The 18,827-nt window shown below is 50.3% G+C and overlaps 6 protein-coding genes across 6 annotated transcripts; 3 read left to right on the forward strand and 3 right to left on the reverse strand.

The window, feature by feature from the left end:
- Nucleotides 1-507: 507 nt before the first annotated feature.
- Nucleotides 508-2,159, reverse strand: ASPBRDRAFT_58548 (uncharacterized protein; the record flags this gene model as incomplete). The annotated part of the gene is made up of 4 exons (XM_067627918.1): nt 508-760; nt 826-988; nt 1,042-1,979; nt 2,032-2,159. The coding sequence occupies 4 exons, from the start codon at nt 2,157-2,159 to the stop codon at nt 508-510; spliced, it is 1,482 nt and encodes a 493-aa protein (XP_067475220.1).
- Nucleotides 2,160-3,812: 1,653 nt separating this feature from the next.
- On the forward strand, nt 3,813-4,662 carry ASPBRDRAFT_134438 (putative EF-hand calcium-binding domain protein; the record flags this gene model as incomplete). The annotated part of the gene is made up of 2 exons (XM_067618610.1): nt 3,813-3,876; nt 3,941-4,662. The coding sequence occupies 2 exons, from the start codon at nt 3,813-3,815 to the stop codon at nt 4,660-4,662; spliced, it is 786 nt and encodes a 261-aa protein (XP_067475221.1).
- Nucleotides 4,663-4,919: 257 nt separating this feature from the next.
- On the reverse strand, nt 4,920-8,367 carry ASPBRDRAFT_185778 (uncharacterized protein; the record flags this gene model as incomplete). Its single annotated transcript, XM_067620052.1, has 9 exons — nt 8,326-8,367; nt 8,240-8,267; nt 8,072-8,168; nt 7,596-8,010; nt 6,493-6,750; nt 6,222-6,428; nt 5,780-6,160; nt 5,346-5,713; nt 4,920-5,272 (listed from the first exon to the last, which is right to left on the reverse strand). The coding sequence occupies exons 1-9, from the start codon at nt 8,337-8,339 to the stop codon at nt 4,920-4,922; spliced, it is 2,121 nt and encodes a 706-aa protein (XP_067475222.1). The 5' UTR covers nt 8,340-8,367.
- Nucleotides 8,296-8,780, reverse strand: ASPBRDRAFT_329864 (uncharacterized protein). Its single transcript, XM_067623068.1, has one exon. The coding sequence runs from the start codon at nt 8,700-8,702 to the stop codon at nt 8,439-8,441; it is 264 nt and encodes an 87-aa protein (XP_067475223.1). The 5' UTR covers nt 8,703-8,780; the 3' UTR covers nt 8,296-8,438.
- A 120-nt stretch (nt 8,781-8,900) lies between these two features.
- Nucleotides 8,901-17,364, forward strand: ASPBRDRAFT_199676 (type I polyketide synthase; the record flags this gene model as incomplete). Its single annotated transcript, XM_067621358.1, has 14 exons — nt 8,901-9,536; nt 9,599-9,947; nt 10,001-10,085; nt 10,133-10,292; nt 10,341-10,874; nt 10,924-11,044; nt 11,093-11,252; nt 11,312-13,661; nt 13,711-14,046; nt 14,094-14,155; nt 14,208-14,296; nt 14,342-16,101; nt 16,148-16,468; nt 16,528-17,364. The coding sequence occupies 14 exons, from the start codon at nt 8,901-8,903 to the stop codon at nt 17,362-17,364; spliced, it is 7,800 nt and encodes a 2,599-aa protein (XP_067475224.1).
- A 272-nt stretch (nt 17,365-17,636) lies between these two features.
- Nucleotides 17,637-18,752, forward strand: ASPBRDRAFT_134614 (D-mandelate dehydrogenase-like dehydrogenase; the record flags this gene model as incomplete). The annotated part of the gene is made up of 2 exons (XM_067618627.1): nt 17,637-17,949; nt 18,019-18,752. 2 exons carry the CDS (start codon nt 17,637-17,639, stop codon nt 18,750-18,752), a joined length of 1,047 nt encoding a protein of 348 aa, XP_067475225.1.
- Between the last annotated feature and the right edge of the window lie 75 nt (nt 18,753-18,827).

The raw sequence follows: 18,827 nt of genomic DNA on the forward strand, positions 1-18,827 counted from the left end.
GATTACTTCCAATCCTGTAGTTGCAAACTTCCATGTGACTGTTCAACAGCTGACCGATTGAACAATTCCTCGTTGAACAGACTGAACAATGAGTTCAATGAGTGAGATAATCTTCAATTTAAATACATAGCCTGGTCTCTATGCTATGAAGCTGGGAGCTTCCACTGTAAATTTCTAGCATAGTTTAGTCAGTCGCGCAACATGTTGCATATATAGTGGTTTGTAGTTGATATCTCGTAGCTCATTGCACCGTGTATCAAATTGAAGCTATCATAAATTCTGCCTGCATTCATTAAACAATGCTTGTCATTGATCTTTACACTTCTTGCCCGTCGGTTCTGGCGCAACCGTTGATCAACTGGCATTCCATGAACATCATTAGCGTAGACAACCCCCTTGTAGCATATTTGGCTTGTATGATATGTATAACCATCTGCACTGGTATACAAAACAGGTAAGGTGAACCAAACGTTCTTCGTACAGGTAAGGGTATAGCACCGGCAAGCTTTACCGAGATCTCCAAAACCACAGGAGAATGATTACACAAATCTCTGCGAATGTAAATACCAGGCTTCCTCCAAAAACTAGGCTATGATAAGTCCAAGCATTCTGAGAGTCAAGGTGGGCAACTTGGCAGACAATCGCCCAGGGAAGGACGTAAAGAAGGTTGGAAATGAGACTCTGCACGAGATACCACATTGGACGGGTGGCCAGCAATATGGTGGCCAGCTGGGTAGAGATCGCATAGAGAATGTAGCACCTTGAGAATGCATGAGTAAAAATGGACAATCAGTAAATCAGAAATCGTAGCCACTGGGAACTCACCAGTCTATCGTCTGCCACATATGAGCCGTGATCTCAGCAACCCTTTCGGATTGACTTAGATAGTATGCGAACGGTTTGCACCCTACAGTGGCCAGAAGGATGCAGAGTGGTACTTCGATAGCTAAAGCTATACCAGCAGAGAGAAAGGCCGGTCGCGTGACCACTACAGAGCATAAGTTTTGTACCCGAAAGTCGCTTGATGACTTTACAACTTACTTGCAAGTTTTCTCCAACGCCCACTTTGTATGTTGTTTCCCTTGAAGATCGCCCAGAAATGCCCCACAAAAGCGAGTGACGTAGCCTCCAGTGCCTGAACAGGCACCATGATCAAACCCCATCGAATTGTAGTGAATATTCCCCATGCTGTAGCATAGTCTGCGGACATCGCCACGATTCCTGCAACCAACCAGAGGTATAGCGCATTTCGAACTGCCGACTCGATGAAGGTGAGCCAACCTGGTTTAAGAAGCGTTAAGAAGGCAGAGAATGTCGGAAATTTTCCAATATTGTGCCAGCTGCGTCGTTCTTCGGACAGGTTTATTGTCTGGATAAAGTATGCTAGGCCAGTTAGAGCCGCGACCATGTCACAGCCCAAACGAATCGCAGCCTGCATGTTAATATTAGGCGACCAGCCACCCACATGAATCTTGGATATGACCAGGAGGTCCAAGATGATGTTCACGACAATCTTGACTGAGCTAATGACGAGAGGAACGTCGGGCTTGTCTAGAGCCCTTGTGGCGTTGGATACTGCGACCTCTATAGCAGAGCTGAGGGCTGAGAATGCACTAATCTGAACATAGGTAATACTGGCTTTTCGAGCCTCGTGCGGGACGAAGGTGGCCGTAAAGGCTTTGGCGGCGCTGGTGAAAATTATGCTCATTATCAGACCGAGGACTGTTTGGAACGCAACCAGAGTATATGCGAGTTCTAGACGCGACTCGTATGACCGCGTAACTTGATCGGCGATAGTCACCCAGACCGCACGAGGAAGACCTTCATTAAGCACTTCGGCAACAGTGCCAATATAAGTATAGACATCCGTTGTAACCACCAAGCTAGAGTCAATGTTCGCAATCCAGATCTTGACTAGAGTGTTGTACAACGCAGGGAGCATGAATGAGCTGACATTGTACAAGAGACACCCTGCATAGCTGTAGACGTATGTGAGGGTTTATTCCTTGACACTAATTCTCTTGCACTCACCTGGATCGGCGCCACCATCCGCTCTCAACGGTCCATCGTAGAGACAGAAGGCTATCGTGTGTATCTTCATCGTCTGGGTCGGTCACCACATGTACCTCGGTACTGTTATTCCCTAAAGTCGGACCCATTGCCGGGAGTGAGATACTTTTATTTTTTTCCAAAGTGAGACAACCGGGGATCGAATAAAACAGGCTCTTGGGGATTGTCTAGGTTCTATTGGAATTTTGCATCAAATTTCCCCGCTCCGTGCCAAGTCATTTGCGCTCCAATCAAAGCGGACTGAAAAGTGATATGAAGTCAGCGACATCAGGACTTGACGGATGACGACTCCTGTTAGTGCTTCATCTTACCTGCGCAATTCACTGCTTTGAAAAAAAGCGAAAGATTCTCTAGCTGCTAGTTGCTGCCATAATTCAGAGACACGGCCCTTTTTTGGTGATCATGTGAGCAGCCTCTGAAACCAATTCAATCTTTATGATGAATGGTTTTTTTTTGGGGATTTGCGAGATAGACTAGAGCTGCCTTTTCGCATCTGATAGATGATAAAAGTCCGGCATTGAATCCTTCTGAGACCCTACAAACTGGACTGATGTAGCCAGAAACTATTTGACTAAAACCGTCAGACATGGGAACCTAGATGGAAGCAAGGGGTCAGCACACTCGTTTGCAGAGTAAGTGATTCGAAGTCTGTCCACACAAAAGGTACTTATTGCCTGCACTACCAAGCCTTATTCAACTTTCCAGGTGTTTCTAAAATAGCGTATCACATGTTCCGCGTAGACAGGTTTTAAGGCCTAGTGCTGGCAGTAAAATATAGTTATCTTCAAAAGGATAGTAGATAGGAGAACTATAGGTCTTTAGTGATCATAGAGTATCATTGACGTGTAGGCAAAGTCTGTTTAGTAAAACCTTGTATCGACACTATTGGTGTCCGGGAGTATGTCCACGTTCAATGGGGTTAAGATCATTAAAATGGGGGCTTAATGTTTATATGAGTACCACAGATCTAGGAGTAGATGAGCGCTAGTTGCGCACGGTTTAGAGCCTGTTCTAGTCACGTGGGTTGCCGCGGAGTTCGCAGGTGCGTGCTCCGTGAGTAATCCGTGAGTGTCCCAGAGTGCACACAGACCGTTCACGTGCTGCCCTCGTAAAAGCGGCGGCACCTCAATCAGGAATCAGGTAAGCAAATGGTTCACTTCTACACTAACCACTAGCTGTCTTTTGGCACACTTGGAGGGTCGCCTAGGTCGCCTAGCTCACCAAGGGATGCTATTGCGTCTTCGGTGATTGACCAGCGCCGACGGATACATTTGAGGCAAGGGACGCGATCAACTACTGAATCCCGTGTTGGACATTCCTTTGGCTTTTCTAGCCGGTTATATTGCTGTTACACCGGTGGCATGCTCTCGGGCAGTTTACTCTTCCACTAAGTTTAGCCCAAATCACAGGCCACGAGAGTACCTTCTCCGGGATTGCCCCCGCAGTGGTTCTGGATTATTGCTACTAGATACATCCATGATTCTATCATTCCACGGCTTAGAAGCCGAGATCATATATCCCGACCTGTCCTAGATAGATACTCCGGGTCCGACTGTACAGGGGTGGCATTTGGCATCAGCATGCCTTGTTTTAAACCCGCGGTGCCCATCGGGCCTTGATTATGCTGGCGTCTGAACTTGTAGTGGGGGCGGTCCTTTCTACCACGCTGCATGCCACTCTCCTTCGATCTCTTCTTCTTACACCTCATCCTCTAGAGACTGCCTCTAGGCGAACCTGCAATAATGCCCCGGATACTCTGCCTCCATGGGAAAGGCACCAGTGGTGCCATCTTCAAGTCCCAAACTTGTTGGTTCTGCGACCACTCCTCACTTGAGTAACCGCTGAGCTGACTTGGCATGGTTTTCCTTAGCTGCACTGCGCGCTCGATTATCTGACTTGCACATCGACTTCGAATTCGTGGATGGTTTTTATTCATCTGATCCGGCTCCAGGGATTGACCTCTTCTACCCACCCCCTTACTACTCCTTCTGGGAGCAAGACAATATCGAAGCAGTCCTTCACAGCCGAGACTGGCTCGTGAATTACCTAGAGACCAATGGTCCTTACGATGCCCTCATGATGTTTTCACAGGGATGCGCTGTCGGCTCAACTACCGCCCTCCTTCATTTTCTCGAAGAACCGAATCGACCTTTACCCTTCAAAGCCGCCATCTTCATCTGTGCCGGAGTCCCGCTACGCGTGATGGAAAGAGCGGGGTATAAGATCGCCCCGGAGGTCTGGGACAAGGACATTATCACTCGGAAGGCACTGGCAGCACAGGCGGACTCTTCGGCGATCTTGTCGCAGGGCTCAATGCGCTGGCAGGGGGAGAAGGGAGTCAGTGTGTCCGAGGCGCAGGTCCGGAAGGAAATCGCGCCCTCCAACGTCCAGATTGATATCCCGACGGTGCATATATACGGTGACAAGGACCCACGATGGTCCGCCGGCATTCAATTGTCCCAGGCGTGCAATCCAGACAAGAGGAAGATGTATAATCATGGTGGAGGACACGAAGTCCCCCGTACGAATGAAGTGACTACAGGTATGGCAGAGTTGGTGAGATGGGCACTGCGCGAGGCCGCGGTAATATGATGGGGACCTGACCTACGTTAACTGTTGCCGACTTCGGTTCAAATGATCGCTTCGTTATAGATACTGCTATTTAGTTAGTACTAATTGATATGGACGTATTGTCCTGCGTACGGTAATAAGTGGATTAACTTGGGAAGATAGACTTGTGAAGCGGCCCAGAAGCTACCAGGAACATACAAAGTATTATCTATTAGCTACTTGGCTTAGCGATTAGTATATTGGATGCTTTCATCCCCAGCGTATATCCATTTCGATGCCTAGCTTTCCAGGTTGCCAGATTCTGGGTTGGTCTCGTGATCATAAGCCCACGTCGCCTTCGCTTGACGATCGAACCGGACTTGTTCTTTCTTCCACATCAGCACGACAGCAAACAGCTGTGCCACACCGCAAGCCCCTACTGCATACATTTGATGATTATAACCATGTGCATATGCTGTGCGGATCGTTTCCTGGATGTCCATCGGTAAGCCGGAGAGATGGTTCTGGTCTGCAGCAGCCTCGGCGGGCGAGAGATGGCCTTTCACATAATTGATCAATATGCTATTTACAATCGCAATGCCTAGAGAGGCACCCAGCATGCGTGCCTGGAGAGTCAAGCCCATTACAACGGCTAAGACATGTCAGTCCATTTGGTTAGGGGAGTGTGCGGCATAAGTACTGAATCCCTTGATTTTCAGACTGACCTTGATCACGACGTCCGACCACCATTGGAACAGCCATGTACAGGGCCGCGATGGATATTCCGGCGCCCAGACCAGTTATGGCCATGAATCCATACTCGCCGGGCCAGGCATTGACGGTGGCCGGCACGGAAGACAACAAGAAGGCCCCCACTATCTGCAGCACGGACCCAGCCAGCGTCAGATACACAAACGGAGTTCCCACCCGACCGGCCAGGACAGTGCAGCACAATGCCCCCGTCGGGGAGCCCACTCCGAAGGCGAGAACTCTCAAGCCCGCCTCTATGGGGTTGAAGTTATTGACGGTCTGGAATTTTTGGGGTAGCTCGATGTAGAGTATAGTGACCGCAGGCCCAGTTAGGAAGAAGCCACTGTGCGAACGTCAAATTCTCCATGTCTGCGATTAGCAAGGACGACTAGAAAGGCTCTTGCAGGACGGAGAGGGGAAGCTTTCAACTAACATGACGATTCCCAACACCACTCTGCTCTTGAACAACCGCCATGGCAACATGGGTTCCATGCGCCCGTGCTTCCGGCTACTAAGGATCCACTCCCAGGCCAGAAAGGCCCCCAGAAGAACGCCCGAGCTGGCTAAACACCCAATGATCATCCCCGATGACCAGGCATATCGAACGTTCGCTTCCTCCAAGGCGGCCACTAACAGCATCGAAAACCCCAGCAGAAGCAGATAGCCCAACAAGTCCGCCCGAGTGAGGAATTCACGCAGTTGGCTCCGTACAGGACTCGTGATCCTCCCAGAAAAGTGCCTCGGTGCGAACAGAAAGAGCGTAATCCACGCCCATCCTCCTGCAGGCACACTAAATTCAATAGTTAGGAATAGGGTGACATGACAGGAAGGAGATTAATTTAGGATCTTACTTGATGAGAAAAACCCAGCGCCACGAGCCGGAACTGCTAATGCCACCTCCGATCAGCGATCCTAAGATAAGGGCGAAAGTCAACACGCTGGAGCCGACGGCGCTGGCAATCTCATATTTTTCCGGAGGCACCATGCGCACTAGGCTATATAGTCCCAGAGTGAATAGTCCGGAGCCTCCAATCCCCTGGAAAGCACGGCAGATGATGCTTTGCTTTTCGTCAGCAAAGTCTGAGAACTACTCTCGAATCGGGGTAACGGAAGCCTGCTTACAGTTGGTTCATGCTTTGGGCGGCACCACAGCCCCCGGAAAAAGCAATGAATAGGAGCAGACAGCTCAACAAAGTTGGCTTGTGACCCAAAGTATCGGCGCATTTCGACCAAGGGGCGAGAAATCCGGTGTAGGTTAAGAGGTACGACGTGATAACCCATGTACTTTGATCGCCGCCACCGAGGTGTTCGGTTATCGTGACAAGCGATGTGCTGATTACTGTGATCTCGGCTGTGGCTAAGAAGAGGCCCAGCGCGATACTGCCACGCCATAAGCTGACTTAGTAGGATGCCTTCTGGCAGTTCGGTCGGAGAAATGATCGCGCCCGCTTACCTGGCCCCTACAACCCATAGCCGAAGCCCATGCAAATATTCCGGGGGATTTATCGAAGTCTGAGGCTCGACTACCGGATGGTTGGTATATTCTTTCTGACTCGCTGCGGGTCTTGATAATAACGACTCTTGTGTCACCACCCCTGGTAGATGTATCAACTCGGTGTTCGAGCCATGCAAATCGAAACTGCCCATGGTTCGAGGTGAAGGCTGCCCCACTCAATCAATTTAGAGGGACGCCGATATTGATCTACCTTGACGCGATCAATAGTGGATGTGCCTTATCACAAATATACTCCGTGCGTCAGTTCCTTTGGCCACTATTTCGAATTATCTCTCGAACTCCACCGATAAAGGACTAGAGGACGAGATCTGCAAGACTTGCTTGTTCGGGATATTCATACAGTGAAGAGCATCTTGTAGTTATGTTGATCATCTTCAGTCATCAACGCAATACGCAATACTTGGCTGCTTCAAGCCGGCGGAACTACAGAGTATGGACTCAAAGGGGAACTAATATAGTTTAGTGGCGTGGGGTACAAATACGAAGAACCCTGAAAGTTGGCTTCGTCAAATGTTATGAACTCCTACATTCCCGGCCCCATTGACTACCAACATAGTGTGGAGATCAACATGGCGCCGCCCCCTTTGGGGACCAAGCGCATCAGTGATTGGATGCCGCCTCAACTGCTCTGCGAATAATATTGACGGCTTGGGTCACATCGTCCATTGACCCTCCGCCGGGAACTTCATGCCCTCGTCCGTGAACATACACCCATCTCACCTCAGCCTTGCAGACACTATTTGACGTGGCTACCCGGCTGGCTGGCTCGTCTAATGAGCCCCAAATGTGGGCCGTCGGGATTGGAATAATGCCTCGGGTAGTTTCGAGATCAACAGTCATCACACGACCTTTCTGAAGAGCGTCATAATCAAGAGGGGGATGGGTGATCGAAAGGATAATTGCAAACTTGAATGGCATCTCCGCCCGGGGATCCTGCTTGGCAAGATGAATCAGGTACGTGAGGATCATCGTGCCTGCTTGGCTGAATGCGATGACCCCATCGTAGGGCCCCTCGTCCAGAAGGTAGTCTTCCAAATAATGATAGGCCGCAAACCCCGTTTGGGGATCGTGCTCATCGAAGTAGGCATACACTGGTTCGTCCTTCCAAGCCACCACGTCAACACCTGTGCCAATCTACATTTAGCCGACTCCTTCGCGAGGGGTCTGTTCTCCGGCTAACTGTACCTGGCTGCATCTTGGAAGGAACGGTTCCTTCAACAAAATCATAGGTGTGGTTGTCGCCCAGTTCATACCGAATGGCAGCCGTCTGAATCTCGAATATCTATGATATTGAGGGTTTCCGATTAGCCTAGGTCGCATGAAGCTGCCGTCGTTGGTTAGGGCCAGACTCACTCGAGAATTGGTACCTGCCCCATGTAGGCTATCAAGAGGTCAGCTGAGACAAGTAAAGTTGACAGCAGGCTTCAGGGCAACATTACCAGAGAATGCGCATTTTGAAGGATCTGAGACAATGTATATCGTTGACGGTCCTTACCCTGAGCAAATGGACTGCCGCATCAATTTATCCCCGCGGGCTTCGAGTCTCTGGCATTCACGGGATGCTGCATACATTCCTCTGTGAACAAGATTCTGAACTAACAGGTAGCTGCATGAACCTAGTGCTTCCGTCATAATTTAGGGACCCAACCAGTGCCAATAATGTCCCATAAATAAATTGCTTTTGATGGATGGTCTTCAGGCTAGGCAGGTATGCCCGGGCATTTGTCAGATAACACCGACACCACAGGCTTCCGGCCAAGACCATCGATGGCGGGGCTAAGGACTTCGCCTCAAAAGCTAAATAGTCAATAGTCATTCTCTGGACTTGCTTGTGACAGTGATTTGCAATGATTTCCTAGAAGGCCATTGTGCGTAGGTAAAGCCCGAGGTCAAGGGTTGGAACCCACTAAATTGACTACTAATCAATTTACTTTCCCAGACGCTGCGTCCATACCACGTTCGACATGAGCTGTGGGCTGTTGTACATTCAGACGGCCTTTATTATATTATTATCATGGTGTCCTTTGTCAAAGATAGAGTCCAGGATGCCCCTGGAGGGGACATTCTCGCTCCTTTAGCGGTTGTTGGGATGTCCTTGAAATTCCCCCAAGATGCTACATCCCCGGAAGCTTTCTGGGATATGCTGGTTCAAGGCCGATGTGTCTCCTCGGAGTTTCCCAGCAATAGAATGAATATTGATGCCCATCACGACACTGAACGAGGTCGGCTCCACAGTATCTCTTGCCGAGGAGCACACTTCCTGAAGGAGGACCTGGGCGTTTTCGACGCCCCCTTCTTTGGGGTGACAGATGCTGATGCAAAGGCGATGGACCCCCAGCAGCGCCTTGCGTTGGAGACAGTTTACCGTGCGCTTGAAAATGCCGGGCTTCCCATCGAGCAAGTTGCAGGCTCGAAGACCAGTGTCTTCGCGGGCTCCTTCTGTAGTGATTACCACATGCTCCAGATTAAGGATCCGCTAAATGTGCCAAAGAATGCCACCGCATCAACTGGCCGGAACATGATTGCGAATCGCATCAGCTGGTTCTACGACTTCCTAGGACCTAGTGCGACTATTGATACTGCCTGCTCAAGCAGTCTGATGGCGGTGGATCTCGCCTGCCAATCTGTATGGGGCGGAGATGCTGCAATGGTTCTTAGTCCCATCTGCCTTCTGTATCAACTAGTATGGACTTGCTAACCTGGAAGTAACAGGGCATCGCCATTGGCTGTAATATAATCTTGGCTCCGGAGATGACAATCGGCTTAGACAATCTTGGCTTGTTATCACGAGATAGCCGCTCTTATAGTTTCGATAAGAGAGCCAATGGATATGCCAGAGGAGAGGGTGTTGGTGCTGTGGTCATTAAGCGGCTGGATGATGCTATTGCAGACGGGGATACCATAAGAGCCGTTATTCGATCGTCTAGCTCGAATCAGGATGGACGGACACCAGGAATTCTGCAACCGAGCAAGGACGCGCAGGTTCGTTTGATCCGGGACACCTATCAGAAGGCTGGTCTCGACATGGGGGTCACCAGATATTTCGAAGCACACGGAACAGGTAAGATCCCTCATTTTAGCATAGTGCAAAATAATTTGCTTAGTCTGTACTAGGAACACCCATCGGAGACCCTATTGAGGCTCGAGCTATTGGTACGGCATTTCGTTCGTACAGATCAGAAGATACGCCACTCTATGTGTATGTATACGAGCTTGAAAACAGCATGGTGTCTAATGGAGTACTAGTGGTTCTGTCAAGTCGAATATCGGCCATTTGGAAGGTGCGAGCGGAATCGCTGGCTTCATTAAAGCAATTCTTGTTTTGGAGAAGGGTGTCATTCCACCGAATAGCAGCAATCTTCAGGACACGAACCCTCAGATCGACGAGGATTATCTGAGACTAAAGGTATGAACGCTACCAAATATCATGATACTAAGCTAATGTTCTCGGTAGATATTAAAGAATGCCGTTGTCTGGCCTACTACTGGACTACGACGAGCATCCGTGAGTTCATTCGGCTTCGGTGGAGCCAATAGCCATGTTGTGCTTGATGATGCCTACAATTCTCTCCGACTGGGTGGCTTCGATCAAGGTCAACACCAAACTGTTATGTTGCCTTCATTGGGGCAGCTGAATGGCACGCCGCAAGTGAATGGTTATCACAAGAATGGACATTCTGAAACATTAATCGACGCAAAAATTGCCTGCAAAACCGACCCAAAGCTAGTAGTGTGGTCAGCAGCAGACCAGGCAGGCATCAAGCGCCTTGCCGAAAGCTGGAGCACATATTTCTCTGACTTAGCAACTCAAGAAATAGAGGAGTACCTGAGGGACCTAGCACACACTTTATGTGACAGGCGAAGCCACTGGGCCTGGAGGACTTTCGTGGTTGCCAAACCAGGGGTACATCTAGAAGATTTGACCAAACAGTTCTCCCCAGCTACCCAGAGAGCCACTTCACCACACTTGGCATATGTTTTCACTGGCGTAAGGGTCCATCAATAACATGGCTTTATGGCATACTGACATTAAACAGCAAGGTGCTCAATGGTACGCAATGGGTCGTGAGCTGATAGGCCACTATGAAGTCTTCACAAGGAGTCTTGCTGAGTCGGGCACATATTTGAAGGAGTTTGGGTGCTCCTGGGATATATTAGGTAGGTAAAAAGGTCTCTCACTCTGATGCATCTGACGCTTTCCAATAGAAGAGATGTATAAACCAGGGCCGGAGTCGAATGTGAATGAGCCCTCGTATGGTCAGCCACTATGCACAGCACTGCAGATTGCACTCGTCGATCTCCTTGAAAGCTGGGGGATTTCGCCTGCTGCAGTAGTTGGCCATTCTTCTGGTGAAATTGCTGCAGCGTAAGTTTCCCATGTGCTTTCTACTCATTATGTCTTACTGATTCGCTGCATAATTACAGATACTGCTCAGGGGCATTGACGAAGCGGTCTGCATTAAAGGTTGCATACTTCAGGGGTTCACTAGCGGGTACCCTAGGGCAGTCTAGCAGTATCAAGGGAGCTATGATTGCTGTGGGATTGTCCCGAGAACATGTGCGGAAATATCTGGACGCACTTGAGTCCCAATTCGAGAAATTGGAAGTTGTCATCGCCTGCGTCAATAGTCCTCACAGTGTCACAATATCCGGAAAGCTGGAGCAGATTGATGAACTGCATAACCTACTAAGTCGTGACCACGTCTTTTCACGCAAGCTGGCAGTCAATGTTGCATACCACTCATTCCAGATGCGTGAAATTTCCGATAGATATTTCACTGCTATCGCGGACCTGGAATCACCACGCCAAAGGAAGAGAAGGCGGCCATTCATGGTATCCTCCGTCACTGGCACATTGGTTTCGTCTGAGCGGCTAGTAGAGCCAGAGTATTGGGTGGATAACATGGTCTCACCAGTGCTGTTCCACGATGCAGTAAGCTATCTATGCTCTCAATCTGGAAAGGCGTACAAGAAAATAGATGGAAGTCACCGCCATGCCGTTACAATTGATCATCTTCTAGAGGTTGGCCCACATTGTGCACTTCAGGGGCCGTGTCGGGATATTGTTGGTGTCCTGAAGAAGAGCGACAAAGTTTCATACATTCCTTTACTGGTACGCAATCGCTCTGCTCTGGAGTGCGCCATGGAAGCTGCAGGTCGTCTTTACTGCAGCGGATATCCAATCAAGTTGACGTCGGTCAATGAAGATGCCGAGGCGAAGGCTCAACGGAAACCCCGTGTACTAGTGGATCTGCCTGAATATCCCTTCAATCACTCTACATCATACTGGCATGAGAGCCGGTTGAGCGAGGGTTACAGATTCCGTCGGTATGGCTACATAGAGCTTCTCGGCACCCCAGAGCCAAATGGAAACCCAATGGAGGCCAGTTGGAGAAACATCATCCGTGTCGCCGATATGGTGTGGGTGCAAGACCATAAGATCAACAACTCTATCTTATACCCAGGTGCGGGTATGCTGGTTATGGCCGTTGAAGCCATTAAGCAACTGGCTGATTCGGAGCGACTCCTTATTGGCTTTGATATACGGGATGCTGTGTTCTCTACCGCCCTGCAGATCCCCACCCACGCGGAAGGAATAGAAGTTAATGTTCACCTGAAACGCATGAAAGAAGGGAAATCTGACACCACAGGATGGTACGAATGGCGCATATATGCATACGACAATGGAAACTGGGTGGAAAACAGCACTGGGTCTATCCAAGCTCTCTATGAGAGCCGAAGCACGGGCCTAGATGCTAACATTCGTGAAGAGAGGGCATGGGAAAGCCATCTTATTGCGAGCTACAGCAATGCGGCACGCTCATGTACTTCGACTATCGATGCGAACTATTTCTATAAACATCTCAACAGCTGCGGGTATCAGTACGGACCTTTATTCGCCGCGATTCAAAGTATCGGTTATAGTGAATCGGACTTCAAAGCGCTCGTCACAGATATCCAAACGTTCCAGCCTACTGGCGCTTACCCGGCTCATACTATACATCCTACAACACTGGACGCCATTATTCAGATGGCAGCCGGGCTGGAATCGAATTTGGGCCAGAGTGTAACAAATGTGGCTGTGCCAGTACGGATTGACCGGCTCTGGTTGTCTAACTCAGGAGGCCTCAGCCATCCATCGGCAGATGCTGTCAAGGCATATGCGGCTTGCAGCCAGTCTGCTGTAGGGTTCAAAAGCTATTCAATGACGGCAGTGGATGGGGAAGCCACTAAAGCACTCCTCAATCTCGAAGGCTTGAAGGTGACCTCGATTGCCAGCGCAGAGACGGCCCCTGTCTCGGATCAGTTTACGTCGGACAACCTATGCCACTATATAGCACATAAGCCTGACATTGACCTCTTAACAAGTGAAGAAGCCCAGGAACTATACGGTGCCCACGGGTCACACGTCATGGAGCCAGTAGAGCACTTCACTGAGCTTGACTTCCTTGTGGCAACATTTATCAGCAGATATGCAGCATCGTTCGACGAAGAGGAAAGACACACTGTACCACCTCACCTGAACAAATACATCGACTGGGCCCTGGAAGTCAAAAGAACCCTCGATGAGGGGTCATCCGAATTCAGCTCTAAAGAATGGATAGATTGCATGGGTGATGATGACTATGTCAACAAGCTACAGGAACGAGTCGAAAGTGGTAGTAAAAGGGGTCAGCTAACAAGTACAGTATGCCGGAATCTGGCTGGCTTCGTAAAGGATCCGCTCACCAATCTGTTTGGCAACGATCTGCTCGCGGATGTATATCGTGAAATGGTAAGCAGCCTGATAATATACGGTCTGATCTCATTAACACTCTTTATAGCTCTACGCCGACTCAATCAAGCCACGGCTGGACAGTGTTATTAGCGCGCTGGGACACAAAAACCCACGGATGAAGATCCTTGAAGTGGGAGCTGGCACAGGAGCCATGACCGACTTCTGCATCAGGTCGTTGAGCATGGACTCTTCGACGGACCCAAGTCTTCGTCGGTACGGCCAGTGGGATTTTACCGACATTTCCAGCTCCTTTTTCCCAGGGGCACAGGAGATGTTTGCAGCAGAAGGCCAGCGTATGCGCTTCAAGGTTCTTGATATCGAAAAAGACCCCGAGATACAGGGATTCGAGTGTGGCACCTACGATCTGGTTGTAGCCTTCATGGTAAGTCAGAGTGCGGAGAGGTACGGGCTCTGGGTTAACGTTTCTAGGTCATACATGCTACGAAGGATTTGTCTGTCAGCCTAAGGAATGTACGGAAGCTACTGAAGGAGTGAGTTAATTCCTTCGGTTTGCGGTTTGAATATCTGCTAATTCGAGTCTAGGGGTGGAAAGCTTCTACTGTTCGAAATTACTCACCTGCACCCGCTTAGGGTCAACCTCATCTTTGGTTTGCTTGATGGGTGGTGGAGAAGTATGTCTCCTGTACCTACCTGTCTATTACCACTAACCCTCGTAGGCTCAGAAGCGTACCGCCAGAAGAGCCCCTGCATCAGTTCCGAGAAGTGGGGAGAGCTCTTGGGGGAGACAGGCTTCTCAGGGTGCGATCTTGTAGTCGATGATTACGATGCCGATGTTTGCCGTGAAGGAAGCATGATTGTGTCGACAGCCATCGCTCCAATCCCTTCAGAGATCACAGCAGTCAACATAATCATCAAGCCGGAAGACCAGACACAGGCTGATCTGGCTGCGGCAATATCCGATCGGCTCCAGCAGCGTGGTATCACCAAGATCACCTTGACATCCTTGTCTGATATCATACAGCGAAAGCTATCGACAGACTTGCTGGACATCAGCCTTCTCGAAACGACAGCCCCTTTCATATGTGACATGGATAGTTCAGAATATGAAAGCTTGCAAGCATTGGTAGCATCTACTAAGAGTCTCATCTGGGTTGGTGAAGGCGCTGGGCGGCAGCCTCATCCCAAGTACCGACTAGTGGACGGGCTCTTCAGGGTTCTTAGTGGAGAGATGTACCGGGCTCGACTTACGAACTTGTCTCTTGAGAGTCACTTCTCAAGGGAGCACAAAGCCACGCAGATTTGCAAGCTCGTCTTCTCTGCCATGGGTGACATGGACAGGAGTGCCGACACCGAATACACGGAGATTGATGGAGTACTTCACGTCAGTCGCCTAGTAGATGCTAGGTCATTGTCCCAAGAAGTGATCAGAAAGGCTCTTCCACAGCAGGAAAAGATGCTACCATATGGTTCAGGGCCATCGTTGAGACTGAACATAGGGTCGCCTGGTCTCCTCAACACAATACATTTCATCGAGGACAAGTCGTTAGAGAAACAACTTGGTCCCAAAGACATACGCATCAAAGTCAAGGCTGTGGGCTTGAATTTCCGCGATGTGCTTGTCGCACTGGGAAGGTTGGAGAGCGATACCCTCGGGGCAGAATTTGCTGGCGAAGTTGTCCAGGTCGGAGATCAATGTCAGAAGTTCCAGCCCGGCGACAGAGTTGTCGCCTTTCATGCCAGTCGCTATGCTAACTACGTGACTGTGCGAGAGGACATGCCGGTTGTCAAGATCCGAGACGAGAAGATGCTATTCACGACGGCTGCTGCGATCCCAGTAGCTTATGCAACGGCGTGGATAACTCTGACCAAGATAGCGAGACTTGAAGCAGGGGAGACAATACTGATTCACTCTGGGGCAGGAGGTACCGGACAGGCTGCTATACAGGTTGCTCAATACCTCGGAGCGACTGTATTTGCGACGGTCTCGACCGAGGAGAAGAGACAGCTTCTGATGGACCGCTATAACATCCCAACGGAGCATATTTTCTCTAGTCGAAACACACTATTCGCGAAGGGTATCCGCCGCCTCACTGCCGGCAGAGGGGTAGATGTTATTCTGAACTCGCTATCCGGTGACGGCCTGATTGCCTCGTGGGAAAGCATCGCACCCTACGGTCGGTTTGTGGAAATTGGGAAGAACGATATCTTGTCGAACTCCAAGCTTCCCATGCTCCAGTTCGAGCGAAACGTGAGCTTCACGGCTATTGACCTTGCTGAAATGGCGATCGACAGACCTCATATAATCCGGGCAGCTCTAGAGAAAGTATTCACCCTGCTTGAAGAGGGAAAGATAAGCCTTGTCCATCCCTTGCAGGTCCGAGGTATCGCAGATATTGAACAGGCTTTCAGGCAGATGCAGACTGGAAAGAACTCGGGCAAGACAGTGTTGGAGATGAGGGAAACTGACCAAGTTATGGTAAGTTATGCGACTGAATAGAATCGGCAAATGCTGATAGAAACAGACGGTTCTTGATACGAAGCCTACATACACATTTGAGCCAGATGCAACATACGTTATCGCTGGCGGCTTGGGTGGCCTTGGTCGAAGCATTGCCCGCTGGCTTGTTGAACGAGGAGCGCGTAATCTAATACTGCTCTCGCGCTCTGGCCCGGCAAGCCCGCACGCCAGAAGCTTGGTAGAGGAGCTGCACGCACGAGGCGCACGAGCCATTACTCCTGCATGTGATATCACGAACCGAGAACTATTGAAAACCGTTCTCGAGGTCTGCAGCCAGCTGATGCCCCCGATCAAAGGATGCGTGCAGGCGTCAATGGTCGTTCGCGTAAGCTTCCCGCATGACTGCTTGAACAACGCATGACAACTAACTCTGTGCAAATATAGGCTCATAACTTCGAAAGCCTGCCCTACGAATCCTGGAAGGAGACCACGACACCCAAGGTCCAGGGATCATGGTACCTACACGAGCTCCTTCCCCGAGGCATGGACTTTTTCATCCTCATGTCCTCCGTCTCCGGCATCATGGGGGTAGTCAGTGACTCTGGCTACGCAGCAGGCAACACGTTCGAGGACGGACTCGCGAGATACCGAGTCGGACTCGGCGAAAAGGCCGTCTCGCTAGACCTAGGACTCTTTCTAACAGCAGGTTATCTCAAGGAGAACGCAGAGAGCCGGAAGCAATTCCTCGCCAATACGGTGCTTGACGAGATACAGGAATCCCATCTGCACGCCCTTTTAGACACATACTGCGACCCCACTCACGGCCCGATCTCCATGCAAGAGAGCCAAGTGGTCGTAGGCATCACACCGAGCAGACAGAAACTGGCCGAGCGCAAGGCCGACTGGATAGACCGCCCGCTTTTTCGCCATATATCTCTGACTGATAACACAGAGAGTACCAGAAAAGGCTCCGAAGACTCTAACCTAGCAGCACTATTTGCGGCGGCGTCATCAACAGAGGAAGCAGCGATGATCGCCATGCGCGCGACACGGGAGAAGCTCTCCATCATGATGTCGACGCCCGTGGAGGAGATCGACACCGACAAGCCCATTCACCAATACGGAGTGGACTCGCTGGCGGGGGTGGAGCTGCGGAATTGGTTTGCGCGCGAGCTGCGGGCGGACCTGGCCATGTTTGACATTCTGGGTGGTGCGAGCCTTGCATCGGTGGTCACGTTGGCAGTGGGGAAGAGCGAATACCGACGATCGTCGAGTTGTTAGTTGTGGAGTTTGAGGGGGTTTGGTTACACTGCAGCAAGAGTCGGGTATTCAATGTTCGGATTTCTGCATCGGGATTTGCACCGACGGCAATTGACGGATATTGACTTTCCGTTTTGGGACATCCCCAGTATACCTATACCAGTATACAAGTATAAACCAAATGAATCACCTTCATTTAACTCACATAGAAGCATTCAATTCCACATTCAATACCTCTTTCCCCAATATACCCATATTCATCCCCACACCAAACACCAAATAATACTAGCAAAATGCCCAAACCAAGAATCCTCCACATCGGCGACCCGATCAAATACAACCACGACATCTACGCCCGCTTCGCCTCCCAGTTCGAGATCATCCGCCCCAGCACCGAAGAACGCGCCCGCGATGCCTTCAAACAAGCCCTACAGGAACGCCGCTGGGGCGACTTCGACGCCATCTTCCGACCCTTCTGGAACACGGGCGGCGAAATGGGTCGCTGGGACGAGGAATTGATCTCGTTGTTGCCGTCGTCAGTGAAGATTGTTGCGTCGGCGGGGGCGGGTTATGATTGGGCGGATGTAGATGTTTTTGCCAAATACGGTATACCCCCTCCCCTTAACCCTTCTTCTTCTCATGTATGCTAATATAAGAGGTGTTTCTGGGATACAGGAATCCTCTACTGCAACGGCGCCGCAGCATCCTCGGAATCCGTCGCCGACATGGCCCTCCTCCTCATCCTCAGCGTATTCCGCAACCTGCGATGGTCGCACAGCGCAGCACACAGTATCAACGCTACGCGGTTTCTGGACGCGCATACGAACTCGCCTCTCACGGCACGGAATCCTAGTACCCAGGTGCTAGGGATCATTGGGCTCGGGCAAATCGGGTATACGATTGCGAGGAAGGTGCATGCGGCGTTTGAGGGGATGAAGATCTTGTATCATGATATTATTCGGAAGGATCAGAGTATTGAGGAGAAGGTTGGGGCGGAGTATGTAGGAAATCTGGAGGAGATGCTGGGGAGGGTGGATTGTGTGGTGGTGGCGACGCCGTTTGCGGGACGGGTGTTGATGGATCGGGAGATGTTTGGGAAGATGAAGCAGGGGAGTCGGTTTGTGAATGTGGCCAGGGGAGGGTTGGTCGATGAGGAGGCGTTGGTGGAGGCGGTGGAAAGTGGGAGGTTGAGTGGTGTGGGTATGGATGTTCATGCGAATGAACCGTATGTGCATCCGAGGTTGGCGGGCAATGCGAAGGTGATGATGATGAGCCATAATGCGGGAGGCACGGTGGATACGCATGTTGGGTTTGAGAGGTTGGCGATGGAGAATATTGAGGCGTTTTTGGTCAAGGGGAGGGCGTTGACGCCCGTGAATGCGCATTTGATTAAGCAGAGTAAGTTGTAAATAGTTATTCTATTAGTGATTAAGGTATGGGTAGTATATTATTGTATCTGGGTCTGAAGTATAACAGGAGAACGG

The sequence above is a fragment of the Aspergillus brasiliensis genome, assembly GCF_001889945.1.
Source record: "Aspergillus brasiliensis CBS 101740 unplaced genomic scaffold ASPBRscaffold_14, whole genome shotgun sequence".
In the NCBI taxonomy this organism is placed as follows: domain Eukaryota; kingdom Fungi; phylum Ascomycota; class Eurotiomycetes; order Eurotiales; family Aspergillaceae; genus Aspergillus; species Aspergillus brasiliensis.

Bases quoted from the DNA above. Each gene is read 5' to 3' on its own strand.
- ASPBRDRAFT_329864 (XM_067623068.1), bottom strand. From the start codon at position 8,702: ATGACTATTGACTATTTAGCTTTTGAGGCGAAGTCCTTAGCCCCGCCA.